At 42.2% G+C, this 26,194-nt stretch overlaps 1 protein-coding gene across 1 annotated transcript in view; it reads left to right on the top strand.

Annotated features, from left to right (window-relative positions):
- The window catches only part of ARHGEF26 (Rho guanine nucleotide exchange factor 26), a 45,395-nt gene that overhangs the window by 10,264 nt on the left and 8,937 nt on the right, over positions 1–26,194 (top strand). Inside the window, exons 5-10 of the mRNA XM_086754790.1 lie at positions 3,483–3,643; positions 15,680–15,832; positions 16,314–16,443; positions 18,049–18,123; positions 19,845–19,934; positions 22,503–22,657. Coding sequence (XP_086610916.1) covers positions 3,483–3,643; positions 15,680–15,832; positions 16,314–16,443; positions 18,049–18,123; positions 19,845–19,934; positions 22,503–22,657 — 764 coding nt within the window. The remainder of the gene's footprint in view (positions 1–3,482; positions 3,644–15,679; positions 15,833–16,313; positions 16,444–18,048; positions 18,124–19,844; positions 19,935–22,502; positions 22,658–26,194) is intronic.

The following is a 26,194-nucleotide window of genomic DNA, read 5'->3' as shown; positions in this document are numbered from 1 at the left end:
AGATCTTCACTTTGCCTCAGGACGTGCCTCCCTGAGTGTAGCTGAGCGAGACCTGACTGAGGCTTCCTGTGAAGTTCAGAGGTGTACAGCGAGCAGCAAATATTAATTTAGCTGTGTGACCAATAGCTGTTCTGTTCATGCCGCAAATAAAGAAACATCTTGTTTTCCATACAAGAATTTTAGGCAATAGTTTGTTGGATTGTTTTTTGAGTTTTTTTTAAATAATGCTACATCTCTTTGGCTATCTTCTTTCACTTTTTGGGGGATGAGGATGTGCAACAGTTCAGGCCCTGTGTTCTGCTTTTCTGTCCCCTCCTGCTGGGAAGCCGTGAGACACAGGGCATTTATCTCAGTCGTAGCCTTTAGGAGCCTTTAGTCTATGTTTCCCGGAGTCATATTTACATCCCTTCAAAGAGAACCGGTTCCTTAGATGCCTTTTAAATGTAAAGACTGTAATGTTACCAAAAATGTGTTCAAGCCTGAGGGGTTTCTTATTTGAATACTGGAGGCCCATTCTTTCAGGGGAAGCCTAAGTAAATATTCTTAAGATGTAGTTGCACTACCAAGTCATGCTTTTGCTGTTTTTCTTTTCAATTGCCTTTTATCAGTTACTCTTTATATATTCTTTAAATGGCTTTTTAGAGCATATTAGATTTTTTTTTGTGTCATAATGCATTGTCACTGCAGGGGAGAAAAATATTTGTTTGCTTTCTACCTTGACTAAATGTCAATGTCATACATTCATACATCCCATCTTTCAGAACACATTAGTGGAGACGGATCTCTGTGCATCTTTTGTCTAAAGAAAATGTGTCATAGACAGACTGATTTCAACTAAAATAATTTTCGATAGATCTAGTTTTCTTGCAAGCTGGAAACCAACTGTGTATGTGTGTACAAACTGCAGTATGCATCTGGCCTCTTAAGAGTATGTACTGTCCATCAGGATTCAAACACCTCCTTACCTTGATACCGTGCAAATGTACCGCAGTATGATTCGAGATGGTACTCAAACACTGTCAGCAACCATCTGCTAAGTGCCACCCCAGCCTCTGAAAGTGGTGTAGTTACTCCACGTCAAAGTGAAGATTGTTTCTTAATTTTATTTTTTTATTTTCTGAAATGTGTTTGGGTCATGGTAAGGTGGTATTCTCTCCCATCCTTACACATTAGAAGTAAAGAATCTTTCTTTATCCCTTTTATTTTTGACTATGCTAATGACTTTCTGTTACCAAACTGGAAGAAGTCCCTGAGGGCCCTCAGTAATACTAAGCATAAGCAAAACCACTCCAAAACAATAATAATAAGAAAGCTTGTATATTTTCTTGTATTGAAAAATGCCTGGGTAGAAACCAATTAGCCATGGAATTCTGCAGCAATCGTTAGGTAAATCCTTTCTTTGTGAACACAGCTGGGAGAAGTACAATGAGACTGAAGATTTAACTGCTGGGCAAAGGCCACAGTGCCCTTTTTAGGCACCTTTCTGCACATTGTTAGCCAAGCAGAAGGTATATTTGCCACCAGAGTTTGACTGATGTACCTATATGTTCTCTAGATTCTTCAGGCTGCCAGAGTCCGCAGGCAATTTAATGTTACTTAAGGCATCCCCTTCTTGCACAGCAGAGCTGACTGTTGTGAATAACATGTAGTATGTTGGAGCTGTTACCTAGCTGCTGCTGTGTCTCTCACCAGATCCCTTTAGCTTTTTAGATGGGTAATAAGAAATAAGATGGAGAGACTACTGATATGTACATTCGACTTCCTGTCCTTGTATGTCTCGTGGCCCTGTAGTTCTTCTGTGGAGTGCAGTCATCTTTGCACTGCATAAGCCTTTAAGGCTTCAGCTAAAGCAGATTTTCATTTATCTATTTATTTATTTTGTTCTAAGAAATCCAAAACTTGTTATTTCATTATGAAAATATCAGTACTTTTTAGAAGGGCAGGAATAATTTTGAAAGCACAGCCTGGGAACACTGAGACTCAGGATACCCAAGAGGAAATTATATTTGATGAGAAGCTTACCTTAGGAACACCAGCAGAATTCACTAGACTTGAACTCTTTAAGAAATCTTAAGAAGTGTTCCCAGCAGAATGTTTTGGATTTTTTTTCCTGTGTCATTGGGAATATTGAGGAAGACACCCTGCCCAGAGTCTGCCTTGCCTTTATTCCTGGTCAGAGGAGAAGAAGAGGGTTTCTTTAGGGTGCGTATGTCAGACCATCTCAGTGAGCTCCTCCTGGACACTGAGCTGCCGGACCCTCTCTCTATCTCTCTGTGGCACTAGCCTTTCTAAATACTCAGATCTGCACCGTTGCATTTAAAGTATGTATTTCTCCTGTGGTTTGAGAATGCCTAGAGAAGTCAGTTGCAAGTACCTAATGAAATTATAAATGCAAGTATTAACTTTATTCTCAGTTATGTCTGCTGATGGCGTTCTCTGCGTTGGTAACGCCTGGAAGGTAGCGCTGATGCCAGATGTGACTTGGTGGAGCTCGTGACAAAAGGGTTCATGGAAACTATTTAATTTTTTCCCTCTATATATGTATAAGAACTCTAGTAGGTTAACAGCAAGTAAAACCTAGAGAGGTAAAATATGTCTAAAAGCTGAATAGGTTTCTACATGAGGTGAACATTTCCAATGGAACAAGGATGTGGATTTCAAAGTCCAAGAGTCCATTAAAAGTTTGCTTTGTATGCCAGCCAGCTGACGGAAGGTATGATGGCCACCCTTTAAGTGGCAGGGTGATAAAACAGAAGTTGTTTGTGGGAGGCGAGGGAGCGTGCTGGAGGGCTGCCTGCCTGTGTCCGGTCCCTAATTGTGGCTGCCAGCCCCTCCTGCCTGCCTCCAGGCTTCACCCGCTGCTCCCGATAGCTCGCTTCTCCTGGGCCTGCTCTGGCTGCGTGTTTTACATGTAACCGAGGCATCGCTGCTGATACCTGACTAAAACCTCAGTTCTGCCACGGGTTTTGCTTTTCTGCAGGTGCTTGGGTAAGCAGAGTTCTGTAACCCAGAACGCTTTCAAGTAAATAACTTAGCAGCTTGTGTTTAATAAGAGCAAAAGCAAATACTGGCTGGTGAACAGCAGCATGACTGATACGAGGCTTCCAACCAGACCACAGAAACAGACGTAGTTTTTTCATTCATAAAACCTGACAACAACAAAACAAACACCTCTCGCCTCTCAGGAGTATGAATGGGGAGTCATCACAGTTGGTGTTATGGTTTTTTTTGTCTTCAAACTCTGTTTGTAGTTGCATTGAAAAGTCTGAATATAGACTTTTTTTAAAAAAAGTCTATTATTAAGTCACTTATTTATAAATAAATGATGTAACTATCATGGAAATGAATATTTATGTTATAATCTCTAGCTTACACCCAGTAGCTTTTCTTTGCACCCCTCCTCCACACTTTCCTTTTTTTTTTAAAAAAAAAAAAAAAGTTAGTCAATAGTAAGTCTTTTCTTTCCCCCTTCCACTTCACAGGCGATATTTGAAGTGATATCTTCTGAGCATTCTTATTTGCTGAGCTTGGAGATTCTGATCCGGATGTTTAAAAATTCCAGGGAACTGAGCCTCACGATGACCAAAACGGAGAGCCATCACCTTTTCTCCAATATCACAGATGTTTACGAAGCAAGCAAAAAGTAAGTGTAGCAATAAATTTCTACATTTAAAAAAATATATATACAGTTTTAAAATTAAAAATATAAACGTAAAATTCAGTAATTATAAATTTAAATTATTTATAATACCTTTTTAAAATGATGCCTGAGTGAATACTAGTAGTCGAAAGAGCTCTCAGTCAAGTAATGAAATGTAGTATACAAAATAGCGTCCTTACTGTTACCACAATTCGGAGGAACAGCCGCAAGGTGGCAAATTCAACAGAAATTTAGGCCTGACAGTTTAAGAATGAGAAATCAAATGTTGCACATGTTAATATGCAGGGGCTTAGTTTTTACAAGCTGTGAATCAGTTAGAATGGAATGTGATTATCTGTTCTTTGAGAGCACCAAAATAAACGTGTTCTGCAGTGCTACAGAATCATTTCATGTAACACGCAGCTAAGGTTTTATTTTGCTAACCAGAGCTTCTGTTTCTGTAATACGAGTAAGCCCCTGTTTATTTGGATTGTATTTTTCTTGCGTACCTCTCGGGCAGCTCCTTGAAGAGCAGAGCTTTGGTTAGCGCTATCTGTGATGTACGGCAGTGTTTGCAGACTCAGGCTGTGCCTTGCCTACGCTCTTGTTCTCGGAGGGATTTTCCTCTTATTTGGAAAAATCTTAACTTTTCGTGTCAGAATACTCTCTGTTTTTAAAGTTGAACAATTGTTTACTTTTCTGTCTGTACTGATTTAGTAGGGAGAGCTTACAGGTAGGCTGAACCGGAGATGTCCAGTTACTATTTAAATACCTGTTTGAACATAAAAAGTGAGTTTCTTACTGGAATCTCAAGTAACGGTAACCACTTGTTCCAAAACTGTCATGCTACTTTGAAGATGGAAAATAGAAATAACAGTAGACATGCACAGGAATTTGAGACTTGCCTTGCCACTGCGGCGAAGCTCACGTTTAATGGGATAGGGACGGTGTTAGTTTCTCTGAAAATGGGTAGAGAAGGAAAGAACATAATATATTTCAGTAGAAATAAGTATCCTTCAAATCTAAACAGTTCCTCAGCTAAATGTTGACACGTGAAGCAGTCGTAGCTAGTCTTTGCAGTCTGTGAAGCTAAGCTTAGCCTGCCCTTACTGAACTGTTAAAGATGGAGCGAGAGTGTCATGCTTGCCCTTAAGAGCTGTCTCTTGCCAGTGTTTTCCTTGAGCAGCTGAATCACTGTTTACTTTCTGCCGAGTACGCAATGTGCAGTGTGACTCTGGTATCTTTTATGTAAACAGCACAGGCGTTACTGTTTACGATCAGTGCTGGGCACGCCATGGCACCTGCACCAGGCTTGGGCTTCTTTTAAAAAGATCATTTGCTGTGCTGTGGTTTTTGGTTGTTTGTTTTTTTGGGGGGTGAGTTTTTTTCAGTACAAAGTCAGTAACAAGAAAAATGGATACGCTGCAAATGGTGCCTAATGAAAAGGAAAAGTTGGCAGAACTTACACGGTACGACTGCTGAAAAGTCTGGTTTATGGTTGCTGATAATTACTGCCAGCGTTATTTAGTGTGGCACATGCAAGCGTATGTGCACTCTGTACTTCAGGGTTGTGAATACTTTAAACTCTATTTCAAAAGCTTGTGTAATGAGGGTTTGCTTTGTTATAAATTGTTTGTTATCCTCACCTGGGTAGTAGCAGTATCAGCAGGTGAATTCCTGTGGTCTGCATAACTACGAAATAAAAATGTCTGTGCTTCGCTGCTTGTACCTTATTTTTAGTCTGAAATCAAGCACAACGGCTAAAGGATGCCCATGGCCTCGTTCAGATACTGATTGATCTTTACCGTAGCACTGCACAACTTCAGATGTGTCTGTCTGTACCTGTGGAATAGGAAGATATTCCCCTCATTTCAGGAACGGGGCTCATGGTTGAATAAAGTATCTGTTGGGCTAGGAATATTTCTGGAGTCAGTCCTTCCCATCTGTTCAGCTTTGTGTTCCCTTTTCTTTTGTCCCAAGTGTTTCCTCTTTGTAGAAATGGTGATGTTCTGAATTCTTCAGCATTAAACCTGCATTTATCTCTGTGGAACTTCGGAAGTTTCATGTTCTCAGGCGTAGTAGCATCCTTTCTTGGCTCCTGTTTCTCTGAAGCCCCCCAAAGTCTGTGGAATTTTACATCTGTTGTGCAACAGTTTGATTTTAAATCCTCTGAAGTTCATGCAGTGATAAGGTTCTGTTTCATGAAGCATACATGTGAGAGACTCTAATGTATTGTGTCAAGTGCAAGCCTGATTTAGGAGCTGTATAGCAGGTGTTCGTTTGGACTTACCTGGTATGCCTTCATTTCTGCATCCCCCTGTTCCCTGTTGTTTCTCTTTCTTACAGTTGAGGACTTTTGCCAGAGGCTGGGTATTTTCTCAGCCCAGAGCCACTGCGGGAGTAAGAGTTGTATGACAGCAGTGTTGTCAGGGAGTGCAGGTTATCGAAGCCCTTGTTTTCAAGGAATAGTACTTTTTAAAGGCTTCTCCTTACGTGAACATGAATTGCAAAAATTCCACTTTTTAACTTTCTCACTTAAAATAGTTAAAGCATGGATGGGATGGAGAGAATGGTATTTTCAGGGGAATTCTTACAACCCTTTTAATTAATAGTCTTCAAAGGAAGTGGGGGGGGGGGGGGGGGGAGGGAAGAATGGAAAATACCACACTGGCCTAAAATTATAATCTTATTTTTTTTCTGGTCTGGAAAGTCTAATGGTTTAAGGACTTGTTTTTTTTTTTGGGGGTTTTTTTTTTTTTATAACTTGGAGTAAAAACAGAATTCCTAGCTCCTTTTTAAACTTAAATGAAAACATATTTTGTTTCCCAAGTTATGCAATGCTGTTAAACTACAGCGAAACTTTGTGCTGGCTTTCTACAGCTTCCTTTGTGTAAATAACAAAAGTGATTTTAAAACAGAAACCTCTGTCTCAGTGTCTCCAAACTATTCCTTCCTGTTTTCAACGTCTTTCAAGGTAGCAAAATCCAACTTGTTGTTATAAAATTGTAATAAATTTGAGCATATGTCTCATTATCCTGTATTTTAAGCAGACTTTACTTACAAATATAAAAGCTGAGTGTTAGTGTGTGAGTGTAGCTAACAGTAGGTTTGGTGAGCTAAAGAACGTGAACTGATAAAAATACTATCTTTAGTCAGAATTGCTTAAAGCTCGTATGTAGGAGCTTTGACTTAGAACAGATTTAATGGAAGCTCTCCAGAAACACCAAGATAGGCTTCTAATGCATGACAGGGCCGTTTCTGGTGGAACAAAGCCGCCTCTGTCAGAAGCAGAATACAGACAGCAAAGAGTCTCTGCCTTTGGGAGCTCATTGGAATGTCTCTGACAAAGAGGAGCTGATCTGAATAATTTGTGCAGCATACAGCCTGTGTTTATGAAGACATCGTGTAAGGAGTCTTTAGAAAGCTTCAGTCTTTTATTGTGTATGTGTCTGTATGTGTAATACAGGAGTTCCTAACTGACGGAACACAAACTCGCACAAACCGCAGCCCGAGCCAGTGAGAGCGGTTACACGGAGATGTAGGCTGATGGGGATGCTGTAGGCAAGCTTATTCAGAGAGGAAAGCTCGTGTAGTCCGAGAGTACTGCGCAGTCAGTCTCACTGGTGAGAGGAACGTCGTGCGGAAGAGGTCAGCTTCCCAAGAGCCTGTCTGGGAAAGAGGAGTTACAGGAAATCAGTGAAATGTCATGAAGAACAATTGATCTGACAGGTCAAGTTACCAAATTTATAGGAGAAAGGAAAGCTTTAGTGTTTTGTTTCTCTCTGCTGTTAGGCCAACAAAAGGCAGAAAGCTTGTGGAGTATCAGAGGGTTAGTGTTAGCAGAAAAAAAGACACCAACAGAAATGTTTTGATGGGTTTTAACTGTTCTTAAACTCTGTGTCTTGATTTTGTTAGAGAAGCTCCTCTAAGTTTGTGAGGGAGGGTAACATCTTGTCTGAGTATCTTAATTTAATTTTATATCTGTGAATATTCTATGTCCCACAGCACTTAAATGTTGACTGCATAATCATGTATGTGTTTCTAACATCCTGCCTCCATGGTGTTTTACCCAACAGGTCTTGGAATGCTTGTCAAGCTTTGCATAGATACGGTTTAATCCCTTTAAGATAGTGTTAGCTGGTGTGATCTTTTAAGACGACCTTTGGATCGTGTAAATTACTGTGTTTACTCATTTTGCTAATTAAAATAGACACAATATAGCTGGATTTTGTTTTAAAAAAATAAATTAGAAAATCAAAGCAACTGATTTGCTGATGTTTTTCAGATCCCTTGAGCTGCCTTCTCATGCTTTGCTTGGAGTGGACCCTTCAGGGCATTGTTTCTGAAAGATTACATGATGAAGTAGTACATGAAGTGTCTTGTTTGGGTTTTAGGGGTTTTTTATTTGGCAGTGTACATGTACCCTGTATGTATCAGCTCTTTTTGCTGCATAATCAAAACCTAATTCAGTGCCACTTCCCAAGATCAAGCACAACAGATGAAGGTCCTCGTTACAAACTGCCCTACTGACTGAAGGGTAGGGGGACCCCGTTCTTTTGAAGGGTTTTACTCAAGATTTTTCTAGATTAAATCAGTGTTTTTCAATGCGTTCTTTTTTCCCCTGACTTCCCTGAAATAACATGGTTATCATATTCTCAGGTATCTGCATGCCAAGGGAGGAGAAAAATTGAACAGTCCTGCTCAGCCCCACTCTGTGGTGGGGCCAGTTTAAACCTCTGCAGTAGGGTGAGCTCACCTGAAAAGACAGCGGGTACAGGCTGCACCTTTCACCACTTGGCTGTTTTCTGTGTTCCTCTCTGGTTTTCTCTTTTAAGTTCTTTGCAATCTCTCCCCCGTAACACTGCCTCTGGTTCTTCTTTCTTCCCCACAAATCACAATTCTGCTTCTGTATCTCACTTGAACTGGACTGACAGCAAGTGCCAGGGAATAGTCAGCGGTAGATGTGAATATTCCTTGGGAAGAGATTCCCTAGAAGAAAGCACTCAAGACTGTGAGAAGTCGGTTACAATTGCTGTGTCATCTCAACTGCATGACTGCAGGTGTGCATTTTTTTTAATTGATTTTTAGTTGTGGTTGCTGAAGCTTGATGATATTAAGTGTTTGTCAGATGAAGGGTAATTGAATTTCTATTTTAAATTCACAAAACTAATATTCTTGAATAGTGGCCATTAAAATCTTACTTTGTTTTACCTGTCTCTGTAGAGAATTACAGGTATTTTTTTTATTGCCAATCTGTGCTTGTATTCAAAACTTCATCTGCCTTCTGTCCTACCAGTATTCTTTGTTGGTTTTCTGCCAAAATTATTTTGACAAATTAATTGTCTTTGTATCCCTTTCTGAAAAATTGATGACTGAAGCTCTGTACTGTCAGTTTCTCTTCCCTGTGGAAATGCAGCACAGATGGTATGTAACTCAGTGTCCCAGGTTCTTACGAGGAGAGACTCGCTGTCAGGTCCCCTTGGAACTTTTCTCTTGCAATTAGTTTGCTTTTCAAGACTCCTGTGACACTCCTTGGCCTAGGACTTTATGTCCAGTTTTTCCTTTACTTCTGTCATGAAGTACTTTTGGAGATACTTCTTTTCCTTCTTTTTCCAGCTGAAATCCTCAGCCTAGAAACTGATACTTCTCTACCCAGTTCTCTTTTAATGACTGTTTTTGACGTGAACAGTATCACTTCTTTTCCTAAAAGAAAAAGAAATCACCCAAACCCCAGATCTTCCCTCAGCAGTGACTTTAAGATCATTTGTGTTACCTGACAACAGATAGTTTTGGTATCAAATAAAAATACCGGATTTTTAGATTAAGTATTGATTGGAACAAGGATTTTAACCATATTCTAGATGAATGGCCTTAAAATAGGAGTTTGACCGAGAGTCATAACAGCCCTCTGTTGTAGAGGGCTGTTGTAGGACCAGCTTGGTGGAGTTTTAGTTGTGTCCTTTATTTTTTTTTTTGCACTCTGATGTAAAAGGTCTGGTTTTGGTGCTGGTGGTGCCTGGAGGTTTTCCCCCTTCCCCATTACTCCTTCAGTTCAGTCAGCTGCCAGCCAGACCAGGGGATTGATGTAGCTGAAAAAACCCACAAAACAAACCTGGCCAAGAGTTTTCTTCCTCTCACCTCCCTCACATCCCCATCAGAGCGGTTCCCAGATCTCATCAGGTGTCAGCCCAGAAGCAAGTGCAGTGAAAGAGCATGGTAGGAAAAGGACTGCATAAATTGGGCAAGAGCTGTGGAAGCTGGCATTGCCAGAAATATGACATGAAGCTGCCATCTGCTGTAATATTTATTTGTATTGAAACCCATCCATATATTATGTAAACATACCTGTTTTTTTAAAAAAAATAATCCTACAGCAGGCAGCATTTGCAGCTGGCTTCTTGGAGCCTCGGACTCTTCTTCCGTGGCCTAACCCCTGCATAGAGGGTTATTTAACTGAATATTTGTGTTTAAGGTCAGTAGAACAAAAGTACTTAAAATTTTTAAAGCCTTCCAACTGTAACCCAAAGCCTGTTTATCCAGTAGGTGTTTATGCATCCTTTCTTGCAGAGCATCGCTGTCACGATCCTCTGAAACTGACTGCCCACACAGATCCTCTCGAGCAGTCATGCTTTGGGTTTTGCAGGGTTTGTTCTAGTAGCAGCTTATGAATCTTTCACTGTTTTGTTCTGGGTTTTTTGGGGTTTTGTTTTTGTTTTTTTTCAAGTTGCAGTTGTAGAAAGCACAATAGAGGAAAAGTGTATTTATCTGCATTTTTTTGTAGTAAAGTGAGTGGATGTGAACAGTTATTCGAACTTGCATCGCTGCTTTCCTTGTACAGAGACCGCTAAGGAGCGAAGCAACAGCCTTTCTTAGTTGAGACTGAGCGATAAGTCTTCAGGAGGCCAGTCTGGTTTCCGAGAACTGCTGCTGCCCTTTTTGCGTAGGAGGAATGCGTAGCTTTGAAAAGGCACCGATTTGTTAGTAAGCCTTGAAGTATCTGTGTTTAGCAGGGCTGTCATAGTGGGAGGATATATGTGTGTTCCCTCTGCTCCTCTCATGTATCACCATTCAATGTGCTTTGTTTGGATGAGACGTTAAACCTCAGGTTTGTGAGATGGAAGCTCTCATTGCAGTGAGATGGGTTACCTTGTGTTGCTGCGCGTTGCTCTGGACAAGTGAGGTTGCTCTGGGCAGTGTTTGTACCTGGGAAGTCTTGCCTGCCAAACTCGGTGTTTGCTGTCCTCCATGTCACATGGTAACATCCACTATGGATATGGCTCTGTCAATATGATCGTGTATACAGACACTTATTTGTGCATTTTATAGGAAGAGCAACTTTATATGCAGCACTATCAGAGCCTGCAACTCTTTCCCTACCTTTAAGCGTGTGTGGTAGCCTGCTGCCCCGGACAGCCTCTACAGACGTGTAGGAAAGAGGCTGAAGCGCCTACGACGGCGTGAAGAGAAGTCCAACAGCACTCGAAGCTGTGCGTCGCCTCTCATGGTGCTGTGTCCTCCTGCGCCTTGGCCTTTCCCGTGGCAGGCAGCACCGCTCTGCCTTGCGGGCAGCGCCTGCGCAGGGCTGGAAAGCAGCGCAACGTGGTGATTAGCACGCCTGCACTTTGAACTTGCTTTCCTTCGGCTGCAGGAGGTGGGCCTTGCTGGCTTGGCACAGGTGCCCTTGCGAGGGCTGACCTGGGAGTGTGCGGTCTGCCCCCGAGCAGGGCTGCGGGAGGCTGTGGCCGTGGTGGTGCCCACGCGGTACCCGCTGGGCTCTGAGAGTGAGGGGGCAGGAGCCTGATGGGGGAAATTTGTCATTTGAAATGAAATGACAAATCCCAGACTTTCCCTGGAGAGTTTCCCAGGCACTCTGTAAATCACTGTTATTTCTAGACTGTGCTGGAGAGTTCCCTGGCTCCCTTGCTTCCCTCAAGAATAAGCAATGCTTAATTTATGTTTTTATATGGCTCATATTTTCGTATTAACAAAAATTTCTTCCCATATATCAAGACTGATTGATTCTCTTGCATACCGTAACAACGTGGGTATTTGCTAGTACTAAGGCTTGGTTATGGTGAAGCGAGGGATTGCGGGTGATGACCTGGGTTTGGAGAGCATGAGACGAGTTGTGCGTCCGGTCGTTCTCTGCTCTCCAAGGTCTTTGCTGTGTTTGTCTGGCCCTTCTAACAAGTGCGTTATGTGGGAATAGCCTCATCCCTGGTGCTAAAAGCTTCACAAAGAGATTTCTAAATTCCTTGTTTGTGATATGCAGGAGATTGTTTTGTTCTGGGACAAATGAGTGTAGGTAACTCTTCAGACCTGGGGCGCCAGGCAGAAGCACCCTGCCACTTTGTGTAGCATGGGAAGGGTTTTTGAAATGAAGACTTCTCTTGTGATGTCGTCTTAATTAATCACAAAGATTTACATTTGTAGTGCCACAGAGTGTTCTTTGTGGGTTCATTTGTCCGTGGGTATTAACTGGTTGAATCGAGATTTGTTTTACCAAAATGCATACCACTGAGCAAGATGCTGTGAGCACGCACTTGCTGTCCAAGAACCTTGCTGTAACAGAACATGCTGACGAGGTTGCTGTGGCCTCTTCGTTGTCCTGGATTTCTGCCAGAGCACTACAAACAGTTGAGAAGGCAAATGCCTTACCATTAGGGCAGTTCCTCCTGGGTAGGTTTGCTGGAAGTTCCAGTTTGTTGCAGAATGAACGAATAGGCTGTCAGGGTCCGTTTTTTTTTTTTTTTTTTTTTCCTTCTTCTTTGGCTTTGTAGTTGCTCGGTGGATATTGCCTAATAAAAGATGTTTTTATGGACTGTTAGCTTTGCCGTGTTGGGCATTATAAATATGTGTGTGTACGTATTGTTTTGGCCTGCTTAATTAAAGTCTTTTACCTGCCCAATTAGATTTTTTTTTTAATTCAGTGCAATCTAATTTTGGAATATCCAGATAGGAAGCCACAATATTCATAAGAACGTTAAGTCCTACTCAGTTATCTTTACCCTAGTCTTTATCTAGGGGTGACGGGAGAGGAAATGTTGACCAAAACAGGGCACTTATTTTGTGTATCCTGTCATGGCATCTGTTAAAGTAGAACTTCTGTTGCAGTTGTACGTGAGTCACAGTTTAGGCCTTGGAAAGGTGAATTGTACGGGGTAGTTCATAACTGCACGTACCGCTGCGCGTTTGTGCGCGCTGCCGAATTAACTCCAGTTCTGGAGAAAGTTGTGGATACCGGTCAGTGATTAAAGCAGCGCCAACCAGTAGGAAAAAACAGCTGAAGAAGATTACGTGAGCAAGTATTAGGAGGTTGTTCCTGCTGGTGATTACCAATTTGCTAACGAGCTGCATGAAGACATGGGAAGACCCTTAGCAGGAGCCACCAGAACTTTGAGGAGGAAACTCTCATCATAAAGACAGGGCAAACTCCAGCGTGGTGAGATCGCGAGTATTTCTGGATCTTGTGCTGTAAAAAGAAACAAACAGGAAATGAATTAAGTGTGTATTTCTAAATTGGGCACATAGCCTTTAGGGGAGGAGCAGCTTGCGTGGTACAGACTGGACGTTTCTTTTAAACAATGTAAGGGCAAGATGAGGGAAATCAAATGCAGTCTTGTGATGCTGTTTGACCTTCACCTAATTGGATCTGACTTTACCCAGAAACATTACGGATTTAATAGAAACAAATACTTTAAATAAATCCTTCTAATAGTAAGCAGAAAATTGAATTCCTAGTTGGTTAAATAGAATATGGTTGCGCAATCACTCAGTACTGATCTTTATGACTGAATCTGTCCTAAAGTTTTAAGTTAACGGTTTTTATGATGTATCTGGTTCACTGGTTGTACATAGTAATTAGCAGATTGGATAAAAAAAAAAAAAAGACAACCTTTGATTCAAATTCCGATGCCTGATTTCCAGAGGTGATATTTCCTATAGTACATGTTGTGGAGGGTGGGACTTCAGTATGCTGCTTCTCTCTGCCGCTCTTTTTCCTTTTTTCTCTTAAATACTCTGCTATCAGACTTTTATAGGGATTGTGACTGATGTCACTGATGAAGCATCAGATAAATTCTACAAGTGGAATATCTGGCCTGGTGTGGCCAAACACCTTGTCAGCATGCCATAACATACAGCAGGCAGAAATGTTTTATTTCCTGAGCAAAGTCACTTGGCAGCACGCTGAGCTCTCCTGGCTGTAAACATGTGTGAGTAGAGCAGAAATGAATTCCAGAGTCTGCAGTTCGTGGTGGTCGGCAGCAGAAATCAGTGTGGTTCATGAGAAACTATAGACTATGTGACTTGGAGACTTCTTTTTAACTTCTTGGACCCCAGTGATGTTTCAGGCAACTGTTAATTTAAGTCTTTGTCCGTGTGTAGTTTGAGCTCCCAGTGCAGCTTAGCGTGCTGTTCCGTCAGTGACAGGCTGAAGTATTTTGTGCACTGAAATGAGATGGGTGGAGGATGGAAGGGTGCTGGAGGACTCTGCCTCCCTCGAGTGGCAAGGCTGTTAAGAAACACTGCTGCACCACTTAAAGGGGAAGAGAGAGGAGGAACTGCACTGCACTGGACAGCGTTACATCTGTTTGTAGGCGGTGTCCTGTTTGGCGTGAAATGACACTGCTGATAAACATCTGTCAGTTCACTCACAGGTAACGTGTCAGAACTTTAACAAACAAACAATCCCAAACCAAACAGAAAACCCCACTTGATTATTCAGACTGCGTGATTGACGGAGCAGGAGTCTGAAACCACTCCATTCAGGCAGCTGCTTCTAAACACACTTGAAAAAAGTCATAGTTTTAGTTAACCCGTGTTGTTAAACATTCGTACGATAAGCCTCTGCTCATCCTGTTCTCCTCCTCTTGCATGTGTGAGGGCTGTTTGTAAAACACCCTGTGGAGAGCATTAGTGGCACACTTAACAGAAAGAAATGCTGCAAGGTGACCGATACTGAAGAGCCGGTGTTAGTAATGAGGAAATGTAGTAAGGGGCCAAAATAAAATAAAACGTGTTTCAAAATATTTTAGCTTGATATGAGATCACGTGTTCCAAGTATGTCCTTATTTTTTCTGTACTATATGAGAAATTTTTTATATTATGAGAATTTTCAGCTGGTTTATTCTAGGGAGCTCAGGGTTCTTCTAGTGGATCACCTTGTACAAAGGCTGCAGGCAGAACTAGCACGGGAGAGATTTTTCAGCAGCTTCCAGCCTTAAGGATGGCAGGGATGTCAGCGTGTCAGTGTAGGTCATTCTAATGACCTGCAGTAGACCTGTGCTGATCTGTGTGAGCTCTTACACTCCAGACAGCAAGATACTTCTAACGAGCGTTACGGAAATCAAGGCTTCTGTTGTCTGGTAAAATTAGAAGTGCAAGGAGGAGTGGGAAGCTTTCAGAGGCCAAAGGGACTTCGCTGTTGAACAGGGGATGAACAACAGGGAAGCTTTTAGAAAAAGCATGTTTAGGGGGAAAAAGTCAGCTCAGGATTTGTTTCTGTTCCCATTTTCACTGTTTCCGGTCTGTTTGCTTTCAGTGGTAGATGGATGTGGGACATGAGCACGTCCAGCTCAGCCTGCTGTATGTCTTTTTGTTTTCAGTTTAGCAGTTCACATGTAACTTCATTTCACTGAACATCTCTGGTGGAGTACTTCCTTTATTACAAAAGGAAGTGTGTTAATGTTGTGCTTGAAGTTGTTTTGTTTCTTTTTCAACGGGGTTTGTGGAAATTCTCGTCTAACCAGATCAGGAATGCTGTTGGGTTTTGGCAGCTGGAGAATGGGAAGTAACTTCGCCAGCGTTGCTTATGCTGAGCTCTGCCAGGTGACACCGCCACCCTTGGACTTGTATCCTGTAAAGATTTCCCTCGCTCTCCTGCCAAAGGAGCGATGATCTCACCCTCTCACAAACCATTCAGGTTGCCATTAGGTTGTGAAAGTCATGGGCTGTGTTAGGTGAGGTGTGAAATGTTGTGAGGGAAAATCTGCTCAGTTTTTTTTGTAAAAATCAGTAATTTATTTTCTCTTTTCACAGGTTCTTTAAAGAACTTGAAGCAAGACATCAGAACAACATCTTCATTGATGATATTAGTGATATAGTTGAAAAACATACTACTTCAACCTTTGATCCCTATGTAAAATACTGCACCAACGAAGTCTATCAGCAGCGAACACTGCAGAAATTACTGTAAGAACCAATTTTAAATATGATTGCAAAATCGCCCTTTGTAGCAGCAGTGAGTAGTAGGCTGTGGTATTTGGTATTTGTGGAAACCTGTGGCTTCCAACTAAGCGCGTTCTTACGTGCTTAGCTTTCCTTAAGGAAGGAGTTCCTTTGAAGTAACTGAGAGAGAAAACACGCCTGGCTGTGAGGTCCAGTCCTGTTTGTGGCGGCGCGTTACGTTCCCCTTGCACGGATGGGAACCATTTAACCAGTGTCAGACAGGCTTTCACTGAGCCCTGGGAGTCCGCGCTCACCGTCGCATGTGGGAGAACCTGAGGTTTCTAAGTGCCAGTACTGGAGTCCCACAGTAAATAAAGCTGGAGGCCTAGCTGATGTGGCTCCTTCAAACCACGCTTTCCTGTTAGTAAAATAATGATTTATTTAAAACTTTTGTAATTCTTTGGTAAAACATACTGTTTACTTCTCTCCCCCTCTTTCCCACCAGAGCCACAAATCCCGCCTTTAAGGAGGTGTTGTCACAGATCGAGTCCCATGAAGACTGCCGGAATTTACCGATGATCTCTTTCCTCATCCTTCCCATGCAGAGAGTTACTCGTCTTCCCCTACTGATGGATGTGAGAGCAGAGTTACTTTTCTATTTTAACTTGGTGCATGTTCTGTAACGTTAGCGTTCTTTCCCGTTCAGCTCCTAGTTCATTCTACTCTCTCTATCTTCTTACTGACCCCAGGTACAGGGCTGTAGGCACTGGTCTGTTGATCATGAAGTACTGTAGCGTTTGTTCACTGTGACTGGTACACCCCGCTCCTGATCCCCGTTCAAAAATGAAATATTTAGACATTCTAATGGAAAAATCGTACAGTAAAGAGTCAAAATGATTCTGAAACCAAGGAGGAACCTAGCATAGGAATAGCGCCGTTAGGGTTAAAATGGAACCCTACAGTCAGACTTCCTGTCACGCAGATGAGGTAAGGGTCCTTTTGCCTTTGGAGGCTTTCAGGAGCAGGCTCGTTAAGGCCCTCAGGTGGGGTCACAGTGTATCCCTGAAGAACGAGCTCCATTCTTGAAGGCACGGGAGCAGCACTGATCCCTTCAATTTCCCACCAGTGTGTTACACTGAGATGTTCCTTCCTGTGCAGGATCCAGAAGCAAGACTAAATACTTTTGTTCTCCTGTATATTTGCAAATTGTGCACTGATTAATTTGATTGACCATCTGGATAGTTACTTAGTTCTTAGGCTGAAAGAATCTAACCAAACAAACAAGGCATTTTATTTTCCACTGTTTCAGTTTTGTTTGTTTGTTTTTTCTTGGAGATGGTTTTGTAAACCTTATTTATATTGAGACTTCAGAGTGAATTTAATTTTTAAGGTTTCAGTACCAGAAATATGGCTCCAGCTGCATTCAGAGAGGGGATAATTAAACCAAAGACTAATTTAATGTAAAATATCTTACAATATTTTTGTTTCTCAGTCAAAAAAAGAGATTTAACGAGTCAGTCATTGATTCAAAATGCCTGTTTCTGACAGGGCTTCATTGTTAACTGATGAGAATATCACTAGATATGTCATGTGTAAGTCACAGATGGGATTTACTTCTCGTTACTGCCCGGTGCTTCCTCTGTTTGGATGCTGCAGCTGTCTTCCCTTCCATGTGCTTTTTTAAAAAAATAAAATAATACTGTTATGTATATTTTTCAATGGTACACAACAGTGTAGCCTGAAGAGCCTTTTCTGCTGTTCCTTTGGAAAAACTTACTTCCACAAAGGTCAGAGAGCAATCTGGTACAGTTTTCTTACTGCAAGTACGGCTGCACGTAAATGGGGATTTCGGCTTCCGGGAAGCGCTTAACGTGGTACTTGAAACAGGAGGAGCCCGGTTATGTGCAGCTGCAATGGAATTTCAGGGTGGTTTGCAAAAAGTCAGAGCCAAGAGAGCAGACCCTTTCCCTTTCCTGGAAGGGTATGGCCTGCCTCTTCCACCTCCGTGGATGGAGGATGGCCAAGAGGTGCAAATCATCACTGTGCTCCAAAAAGCTTCCAAGGGAGGCGCTCCTCAGTGTGATGGAGCGCTCTGAAGAAGTGATCTGGTGTTCTCTCATTTATCCCAGTCCGTGCCTGTGACTTCGCCTCTTTGATTTCAATCCATATGTATGTAAAATGCTGTAGCTGTTACAATCTGTGCTGCTTGGTCCTCTGAAATAACTGGCATTTTATTTCAGACCATTTGTCAGAAAACTCCTAAGGATTCACCTAAATATGAGAACTGCAAGCAAGCTCTGAAAGAAGTGAGCAAGGTATGTTCTTAGAAATTTCATCTGGATGCAGAATTTCTGCTGCTTTGACTGTTTTCCTTCCTAAATTGTACTGGGTGCTTTTAATTTAAAAAATCCACCATGAGAAGGGTCTGGTTTTGGTTTTTGTTCGTTGAGAATTCATTTTTGTGTTCATTACTCGTTTTGTGCACTTGTTTCACTGTCTGGTTGGACAAAGTTTTTGTTTGCTGCTGATCACTCCAGCAGAAAGCTGTATGGTGGACCACGCGGATAAAAAAAGCCAAAATGCTGTCCTGACGGTAGAGACAAAGTCTGGATCTTCTATGCAAACTTAAGCATTCTTTTTGTTTTTACTGTAAGTTAACCAGGTCACCTTCTGTCAGTTGGTCAAAGATGTTTTCTTCTCCTGTAGTCAGGCTTTTTTTGCCAAGAACCAGTGGTGGAAGAAGAGCACAAATCCATTTCCATGCAGACTGTAAATTTCAACAGCACTTGTAGAATAAATTCTATTTCCTTCCATTTGAACCAGAGCATTCAGATTACCAGTTTTTAAAAATTGTTGGGAAATTCCAGTCCATCTGTTTAATACATTTTTATTTATATTCTGGAAGTAGACAACTCTTAAAAAACAGAATATTGTGGTATGAGAAGAAAATCTAAGAATCTAAGGACTGGCTAATTTTTGCCTCCAGGATATCAGAATTTCAGAAACTATAGTGCATCATAGACTGTTATGAAGGGCTGGGCATTCTTTAATTAAAAAAAATAAATTCTCTGCTCACTGGGGCTAGACATTCAACATCCTTGTCTACTTTAAAGGAAAATTAATGTTTTCCATGTGTAAATAATGCAAAATGGAAAAGTACTGCAGGATAAAAACTCTAAATGGTTTTATTTAAGAAAGGCCACGAGGGATTGTTTTTATGCCTAAGTTACTGTTTATTACTTAGGAAAATATCCAAACTCGCTAACACTGTACTGCTGCCAACACAACCGGGTGTTTCTGTAGGAACAGTGTGTGGTGTGAAAGAGTTTGATTATAAAAGGAGACAAGGCCCATCGAGGGTTGGGAAGGCCGTGGCTCATGTTGGGGGGTTAAGGGGAAGGTACTTCCATGCCTTTCCGTCCTTGCCTCCCTGTTTTTGTGTGCTCCCCACCCCCATGCGCAGGCTTCAATCAAACTAGTGTGCTTAAAAATTGCATTCTGCAGCTCAGTGGCAGTGAAGTGTTCTGGGATACCGTTTGCCTTAGCTTGACAAGATGGTACCTCAGTGTTTGCGTTGGGACTTTCTCCTGTGAGTGAGCTGGGTGTGCGTGGTAGACCTGCCAGCGCGTCGCACGGATGCGTCGGTCTGGAAGGCTGTTTATTTTGGAGCTGATCATTAACGTGCATCAGGGAGCTATCGCCCTTCTCAGTCAGAACTTTGGGCTGAACCTTTGTACCATCTGGACTCTCCTGAAGAACAAATAACTATCACCGCATTGTAGGATAGTCCAGGTTGAGGTGGATCTCGCGAGGTCATCCAGTCCAGCCTCAAAGCAGAATCGGCTCTCGGGTCAGACTGGGTCACTCAGGGCTGCACTCAGTCTCGTCTTGAAAACATCCTGTCTGTGACCCAGCCTGAAAATGTCAGCGCCTTTGTCAATTTTAAGCTCCCTCAGAAGTGCCTTTCATAAAGGAACAAGAGTTTAGTACAAGTCTTTGGTACGTTAAACCTGCTGAATAAATGTTTTGTTTCTAGTTGGTGCGTTTGTGCAATGAAGGCGCTCGGAAGATGGAAAGGACAGAAATGATGTACACAATTAACTCCCAACTGGAATTTAAAATCAAGGTATGACGGTGATATTTCTGACCATAAATCATGTTGCACACGAATAGGTTTGACTACCTGTGAAGTTTTGAAAGGTTCATGGCCAGCCACGGTTCTTGTCTGAAGTGTTTTTATTTTCAATCTTTGACTGAGAACTGAGAATAATACGAATATTTACTTACAACAGCACAAATAAATAAACCATCTCTTAAGAAGAGACCTCCCTTCACTTGCTAACAGAGGTGGGTAATAGTCCCAAGACTCTGGCGTCTAGAACAGAGCTTTGGAGTCTGACGCCCAGGGGCGATCCGCTTTGCGGTGTCACTCGTAGCTGTCAGGCCCACAGAAGTACCCGCTGGTGTTTCAGAGCGGCACTGGGTCAGGGTCCCTTACTTTCCCATGGGAGGAGGATGCTGTGGGCTCTCCACCCCGACACTGCGGCTGCGAGAGGCCCTGTGCAGTTCTTCCCTGTACGTGTGGCTCTCGGTAGTTTCATGGGAGTAATAGCAACTCGCGGTATTTTGTTTTTCTGTAATTTTTGTGAGTGGTTTTTTCCTTTGTGTATCTTAAATATAACCCCTTAGTGGCGCAGACCTTATCTGGGGTTCAGAGCTTGCCAGCTGGCGTGCAGAAGGCTGCTTTGGCCCAGCTTCAGTGCATTTAAGCTCTGACAGCTTGTTTTACATGGAAAGGAGATGGTATACGTGATGTACGCTTTTGGCAATTAAGGAAAAATTAATATGAAAGTAAAAAGCTGCCTCTGGAATATAATCTCTTAAGAAAATGTGATGAACTCACTCGGACCACAGATTAGAGGAGTTTTTCGTTTGTCCTCACATAGAAATCTTTCAAGTACTTTTTGTCTGTAAAACAATCATCGTGGCACTATAACTCTGTTTTATAACCATTCTAAATTAGGTAAAATATTTCTGTTCTTGCTCAACCTCAGAGTGTGTTGGGATTGTTGTTTAACTTTATTATTTTGTTAGATGAAACTGTAGAGCATTTCATGGGAATACAAGAGAAGCTACTCAAATATTATGTCACTTTTGTCCATGATTAATCTGTAGAACTTAATTTTTAATTAAGATTCAGAAACTTTATTCTTAAATTCTTCATCTTCAGCACCGGAAAGGTTGACTGCAGGTAAAATCATGGAGTTAATACCTTGTTCTTCCAGAGCAGGAGCAGTCAAAGCGCTGTGCGTTGGTTTTGGCATGGTACTGTGGGGCAGGCATTGACAAGTTCGCTCAGGAAGGGGCAGCTCAAGCGATTAACAGATAGAGACAGCCCATGCAGAATAAAGCAGACAGCTGACAAGCTGAATGGAGAAACTTTTTTTTTTTTAACAAGCATGTGAAAGGTGCTTTACGGGGGGGGGGGGGGGGGTGCGGGGCGGGGGGAAGCAGTTGTCTTCATTAGTGTAATCACACAAGACTGATAATTAATTTGAACAACAGAAAAGAGAGTGGGGAAGTTTGATAAGCACAAAGCCAGTTACATTGAAAGTCGAAACAAAAATGTGATTATTTCACTTGGGATTAAGGAAGTGGGGGGAGCTGAAGCTCATCCCGAGGAAGGACAGTTACTTGTTAATGCCACCTTTCGTAAGTGGATACCCAAAGAGATGTAAAAACTCAAAACCTTCAGGTGTGTCTTTCAAACCAGTGGTGAATTGACGATGTCAGGACCAACCTGTTGCTGATTTGGCATTAAAGTGGTTGGCTCACTCAGCCCCTACAGCTCACATACTGCGTTACAGAGCTGCCCTGGAACATCAGTACTCTACCTAGAGTAGAAAATGGATGTTACCACATCTGATTGCGAAGCCTCTGGCATTCCTCATTACCGTTTTCATCGAAAACCCTCTGCGTATCCTGATGTCCAGTAACGATGTTCAGCGCTGCACTGGGGCCAAGCTGATCTTGTATGCTGTCTCCACATCTGTTTATGCCTGCTCTAACGTACTCACAGAATACTTCCAAGTGGATTGTACGGTGTGTTTCTCCGTTAAGACTTTACATTTTTAAAATTCTGCACGTGGCACAGAACATGCCATCAGAAAGAAGGCACAGCACGATTTTCTCTGGCCTTAGGGATGTGGTGAAACGCCGTGTGCAGTACCCTCATCTCCGAGATGAGAAGCTGAAGCTCTTCTTTCTGACCGTTGAGGTGGAAAAGCTGTGAGGTATCTAGAGGAAAATCCAGTGTTAATACACGCTTAAAGAATGATTGCTTCCTCTGCAAAAACGTACGTGTTCCTGGAAGACAGTTGTCTTGCTTTTAATCTGCTTCGGAGATCTCACGTTGTCCGTTCCACCCCAAGCATGACCGGTCAAGTCTGTTCATTTTTATCTTGGGTGAGCAATTCTCTCGCACATGAGTGATCTTCACGTATTTGCAGGTCATTACTTGTGTGCTACACGAATGATGAAGGTACTTTAAACCGCGATAACCTCTGCTTTGTGCTTGTGATCTCTGAGCTTTGAGTTTATTCAAGTGTTTTTCCCCAAGGTACATAGTATTGTTACCTGATTTCTAAAAATCTCTACTTCTGAAGCATTAAAATGTTGTATTCTTGCCTTGTAGCCCTTTCCATTGGTTTCCTCTTCCCGGTGGTTAGTGAAAAGGGGCGAATTAACAGCATATGTAGAAGACACTGGACTCTTTTCTAAAAGAACTTCTAAACAGCAGGTGTACTTCTTCCTCTTTAATGACGTTCTCATCATCACCAAGAAGAAGAGGTAAGAGCTTCACCAATATAAAATCGCCTTGTGTTCAGTTCCTTGAATCGCAGAGAACAGCTGAGTTTACCGTTGGTGTATGAAATTGGCGCGATGGCTGTGTGTGCCTCGCCCTGGGGAGAGGAAAACCAAAGCTTTCTGCCTTGGGAAAGGCAAGCTGGATTGCATCACAGCATTCCGAGGTACTTCCTAGCCACCTGAAGGAGACAGAAGGAGAAGTAAGTGGGCCTGGTACATCTGCAGCATGAAACAGGAGGAAATATGGACTGAGGATGTTTTAAGTCCACTAAACATTTGTGAAGCCGTCCATATTACTTTATATGCTGTGTCAGAGAGAGAAATTACGTATGAAGTTATCTGAGTTTCTAATATTGCTCTATTATACGGCATTTAGAAATAACAAGTAACTACTTGTTCAGCAGGATTTATTTTTGGCAAACAGTTGAAATTCTGAATTGTCAAACAAATTTGGAAGTTCACCATTGATGCCTTAGCAAAGGGAAAGGTTTTGGAAAGACAAGCAGTAGTAATTGTCACTTCCCACAGCTGGGCTGTTTTCTACAGCGATGTACAGGAGACCACTTCTAGCAGTCTCTATTTAAATTTTTATCATTAGGTGTTAGGGGAGGTTTAGAACAATTGAATGGAGTGGAATTTGCATCCTCTGCTATTGCTGTTAGATAGTACTTGATAGATAAACCTTATTTAATAGATAATACTTGATAGATAAACACTACTCCTGAGGCTAAAAACTGTTTTGAAGAACAGTGACTTTGCATCTGGGTTGCCCAGTTAAGCTAAATGCCTTTTTTATGAAACTTCAAATCCATAATTTAATCAAGACACTTTGAGGAATGAGCTATGATACAAAACCTGGGAAGAAAATGCTAATATTTAAGCAAAGAGAAAGCTGAATGAAAATGGGGGAGGGGAGGAATATTTAAGGTGAAAGGGCTTTTTATAAAGATGGGAAGAAACCTGAATAGGTTTCACATCTCCTTACTGATGTGAACGTGTTCCCGAGATCAGGTGTTTCTCAAAGCTTACGCTGAAATGTTTCTGTGGAAGTCCCTTGTTAAACCACCGGCAGCACATCAGAGTTGTGTCGCACTTTCTTAAACAGTGTGTTTCTTTTCTCACGAGACTGCTGCTAACACATTATTGCCTTGGTAGCTAAGTAAATGTTTGAGTTGGGAATACAGTGAAAACGCTATTATCTGTGTTGTTACACTGTTTAGTGGTTTCCTATGTGATGGCTTGTTATCCAGATTCTAAAAACAGATTCTTATAACAACATCTCTTATCCGGACTTTGGGGTTTTGATTTATAACAGCTTCCAGCTGTTGGAACTGAAATGTCCTAAATGGGTGCAGAAGCCAAAATTAACGCTTTATGCTAGTAATCAGATCCATGGTCACTCTACCAAGCCCCCAGACAAATGGATGCAATCGAAAAGGACTGGTTTCTGTGAGCCTCCCAGCTGTTCTGAGCATGGGCTTCAGAAGTGAATGCGCTTGTTAATACCTGAGCTTCTGGTGGTGTGTTGTCCCACCCACAGTGTTCCCATGGACACCATGGCGGTGGACAGAAATGTTTGTTGCTAGTTGAGTTTCAATGTTTGTATTTTTGCCTGAGCAGTTACATTTCAGGGGATTTTTAACATTGAACAAAAATCACTCCTCAGTAGTGTGCTAAAAATACTACTTGGTTTAATCTTTACCCAAAAGTTAATCCTTAGCCATCCCGTCTGAGCGGTTTGTTGTATAGGTAGGACCTCCTGCACGCGGCTGGCGGGGGCTTGGTCCTGGCTTCTCAGAGGCCAGGCGTGGCGGTGCCCCGCAGAGAAGTCGTGATGGTTCTAGTCCAGCCAGGTACAGTGTGCATCGCTGCTCATGTCCTTGGTTCACGGACACTTTGCAAATGCCAGAATCATCGCTGGAAGAACTGCATTTTAAATACTGAGGAAATGTTCCAGAAACCTTTTCATAACGAGAACTGTTACATTTTATCTATAAAAACAGATAAAGGGAGAGCTTGGGTGGGTGTATACCTAGGTATGCTCCAGAGTTCTTATGTTTCAATTTTAATGATACTTTATTCATAGTGGTCCTCATACTCCAGATGCCCTCCTGCAACCACAAAGATCTGGTTACATACTTCAGTTATTACTGCTCAGAGTGGCCTATGAGCTAACTCTTGTGTTCTGCACAGTTCCGAACTCCAGAATTAATAATTTTTGTTATATACAACTGAACAGCTGCCCTATCCAGCTATTCAGGAAATCTACCATTTACATCCTGAGTGCTTTTAGAAGACTTCAGGTGAACTCCAGAGAGGCTTCTATTTTTGAATGAGTACACATTTATTGAATATTGTTTTCCACAATCCCCTAAGGACACCACTAGCGCCCTGTCTGTCCTAATGGCCGTACGGCTCGTCAGCTCCCGAGACAGCCTGACAGCGGAATGCAGCTGGGCTTCACAGGCTGGAAATCACCCAGCGGTTCACTGCTACCTGGGAGTGTTACCTGATCACAGCTGCCTGCACAACCGTGGCTTTTCTCAAGGTGCCAGGGGTGATTTTTCAACTTGCAGCAAGAAAAATGCAGAGTACCTTCAGTGGAACGCCAAGGGTTCAGAGTAGTGCAGCCGGAAAGAGTGAAGGACGCAGGGAGGCTGACCGAGTGCTTCCTGTTAGAGCACAGGTGGCCTAGAGCAGGGGACGTTACATCAGTAGATACTTGGTTTTCATAAAAGTGCCTCCAAAACTTGCGTGCATGCCCTGCAAAGGGATATAAAATAGTCTTGTTTCATGTTCTGAATATAAATAGAAGTTTAGCAAAAAAGTTCAGTATTGAACTGAAAATGAATGTTGGCATGTTTGCATTACCTGATTGCGGTAATTTTAAAGAAAGTGTTAAACATCCTTCCTGTTACTCCGCTGCCTGGCTGAGCGGCTTAAGTTTCCGTTTATGCCCATGGGCTCGCTCCAGCGCTGCTGGCTTCATCAGCGTGTTTCATCATCCCGTTGGACCAGAGGAGAGTTCGTGGGCCTCACAGAGGGCACGGGAGGTAAAAAGATGAGAGCTGCCTCGTGGTTTCAAATGAGACTATTTTGTTGAGTGTAGATAAGAAACAGGAAGGAGTTGTAGAGTTTCTCTGATTAATTAGTAAGGAATGAATTTATTATTAGTTTTGCAAATGTATAGAGTAGTTGATTGGTTAGTAAGGAATGCATTCTTTATTCACTACGTAAATGTATAGACTACACTTCTTTTTCAGATGCAAGAATCGCAAATAGCTACAGCAGCGTCCCTAGCTGGTTCTGATACTCCTGCCCTCGGCTGAGCAGGGATGGCCCAGGCTGAAACACTGAACTGCCTTGTATTTAACAAACCAACCAACCCACAAAAAACCCCACCGAAAGAAAAAAACACACACCAAAAACACCCACTAAACAAACAAACCAACCTTTTCCTGTTTCAGAGTATATCTATTTCAAGAAAAAAGACAGCGAGAGAGAGACTGATAAATGTTT

This window comes from Chlamydotis macqueenii, chromosome 9 (assembly GCF_036417535.1).
Source record: "Chlamydotis macqueenii isolate bChlMac1 chromosome 9, bChlMac1.mat, whole genome shotgun sequence".
In the NCBI taxonomy this organism is placed as follows: domain Eukaryota; kingdom Metazoa; phylum Chordata; class Aves; order Otidiformes; family Otididae; genus Chlamydotis; species Chlamydotis macqueenii.
The sequence above is the reverse complement of the archived record's forward strand: the minus strand, read 5'-3'. Positions and strand labels throughout refer to the sequence as shown.